The sequence below is a fragment of the Babylonia areolata genome, chromosome 31, assembly GCF_041734735.1.
Source record: "Babylonia areolata isolate BAREFJ2019XMU chromosome 31, ASM4173473v1, whole genome shotgun sequence".
Lineage (NCBI taxonomy): Eukaryota > Metazoa > Mollusca > Gastropoda > Neogastropoda > Buccinidae > Babylonia > Babylonia areolata.
Window position 1 is genome coordinate 3,433,848 of NC_134906.1, and position 2,500 is coordinate 3,436,347.

Here is a 2,500-nt window from a genome sequence, read left to right on the forward strand (position 1 = left end):
CTCGTCATCATTATCAACATCATCGTCATCGTCGTCGTCGTCGTCTTCGTCGTCGTTATCATCATCATAACCATCATCAACTACTGCTGATTCTTCTTCTTCTTCTTCTTCTTCTTCTTCTTCTTCTTCTTCTTCTTCTTCTTCTTCTTCGCTGCCGTCGTCGTTGTTGTCGTCGTCTTCTTCATCTTCTTCAGCGTCAACAACATCATCGTCATCATCAGATCAACTTGTTGTTGTTGTTGTTGTTGTTGTTGTTCTTCTTCTTCTTCTTCTTCTTCTTCTTCTTCTTCTTCTTCTTCTTCTTCTCCAGCGTCACTACCACCATCATCACCATCACATCATCATCATCACATCATCATTGCCATCAGCATCATCATCATTAGCTAGTACTTCTTCTTCTACTGCTGTTGTTCCCTCCACGTCCTCCTCCTCCCCCTTCTTCTTCTTCTTCTTAGTAGTAGTAGCAGCATTAGTTGCAGTAGTAGTAGTAATAGCGACAGCAGCAGTAGTGGTAGTAGTAGTAGACCTAAGATTATTCTTCTTATTCAGCGTCACCACCACCACCATCATCAACATCATCATTATTATCATCGTATAACCACCATCACCATCACCAACACCAACACTACTAGCAGTGATCACTGACCGCAGACAAAGATCTTGTTGCCGGAAGTGCACACACCGAACTTGGCCCTGGCCAAGTGCATAGGAGCGCAGGGTGTCCATGTACCTTCTGATGGGTCGAACCTGCAACGAGGGGGGGGGGGGGGGAGGGTATGGGGGGGGGTGGATGGTGGTTGGGAGGGGCACATTGTTCGTCTGCTTTCTTCATTTGTTTGTTCTGTTCTGTTTGTTTGTTTGATTATATACCATTGTGCGTTTGTTTTATTTTGTGTGTTTTGTTTGCCTGTTTGCCTATTTCATTTATTTATTTATTTATTTATTTATTTATTTATTTATTTATCTATCTATCTACCTATCTATCTATCCATTTGTTTATAATTTATCTATGTATCGTCGCCATTTATCTCTCTCTCTCTCTCTCTCTCTCTCTCTCTCTCTCTCTCTCTCTCTATATATATATATATATATATATATATATATATATATATATATATTATCGTTGCATGTATTTATATATTCATTTATTTATCAATTTAATCGTTTATCATATAATTTATGTGTATATATATATATATATATATATATATATATATATATATATATATATATATATGTGTGTGTGTGTGTGTGTGTGTGTGTGTGTGTGTGTGTGTGTGTGTGTGTGTGTGTGTGTGTGTGTGTTATGTTTGCCATGCCATGACGAAGACCACCCCTGTCTCTTACTCTGTCTTCGTCTCTGCCTGCCTGTATGTCTTTCTCTCCCCATGCTCTCTCTCTCTTTCTCTCTTTCCCCCTCTCTTTCTCTCACTATCACCCCCTCTCTCCCTCTCAATCTCTCTCTGTCCCCCCCCATACCCACCCCCACACCCTGTATCCCACCCCATTTCCTCTGCCCCTCCCCTCCCCCCCCCCACACACACCACACTACCCCTTTCTCCCTCTCCCCATCTCCCCACCCCCTTTCTCCCTCTCCCCTTCCCCCACCCCACCCCACCCTCTTCCCTTCTACCTCCTACTCTTCCTCCTCCTCTCCATCACCACCACCACCACCACCCTCCTTCCCTCCCTCCTCCACCCCACCTCACCCAATTACACCCCCCCCCCCTCCTACACCCACACACCCCAACAAACACCCACCCACCCACCTGACTACCCGACTGAGGTGCCTGGCATGGCGGCGATCGAAGCCCCCGATGATGAAGAGCGAGTTATCGAGGACGGCCACCCCGAAGTTGGTGAGGTCCACGATGGGCCTCCACTTCTCTGTGCGGAGACTGTAGGACGTGATGTGTTGGCGGTCAGGTGACACCGGCAGGTAGGAGGCCTCACCTGTGGAACAAATGAATGGATGAAGGAAGGAAGGAAGGGAGGAGGAAGGAAGGAAGGAAGGATGGATGGATGGATGGATGGATGGATGGATGAAGGAAGGGAGGAAGGAATGACGTGATCTGCTGGCGGTCAGGTGACACCGGCAGGTAGGAGGCCTCACCTGTGGAACACATGAATGGAGGGAGGAAGGAAGGAAGGAAGGATGGATGGATGAAGGAAGGAAGGATGAAGGAAGGGAGGAAGGAAAGAAGGATGGAGGAAGGAAGGATGGATGGATGGATGAAGGAAGGAAGGATGGATGGATGGATGGATGAAAGAAGGAAGGAAGGAAGGAAGGATGGAAGGAAGGATGGATGGATGAAGGATGGAAGGAAGGATGGATGAAGGAAGGAAGGAAGGAATGACGTGATGTGCTGGCGGTCAGGTGACACCGGAAGGTAGGAGGGAGGCCTCGCCTGTGGAACAAATGAATGGTTGAAGGAAGGAAGAGTGGATGCATGGATGGATGGATTGATGAAGGAATGAAGGAAGGAACGGGTGGATGGAT

At 46.8% G+C, this 2,500-nt stretch overlaps 1 protein-coding gene across 1 annotated transcript in view; it reads right to left on the reverse strand.

Moving 5' to 3' along the window:
* Positions 1-2,500, reverse strand: part of LOC143276089 (kelch-like protein 26) — a 16,042-nt gene that overhangs the window by 6,589 nt on the left and 6,953 nt on the right. Inside the window, exons 3-4 of the mRNA XM_076580481.1 lie at positions 1,770-1,953; positions 647-747 (exon numbers count right to left, since the gene is read on the reverse strand). Of these exons, the coding sequence (XP_076436596.1) occupies positions 647-747; positions 1,770-1,953 (285 nt within the window). The remainder of the gene's footprint in view (positions 1-646; positions 748-1,769; positions 1,954-2,500) is intronic.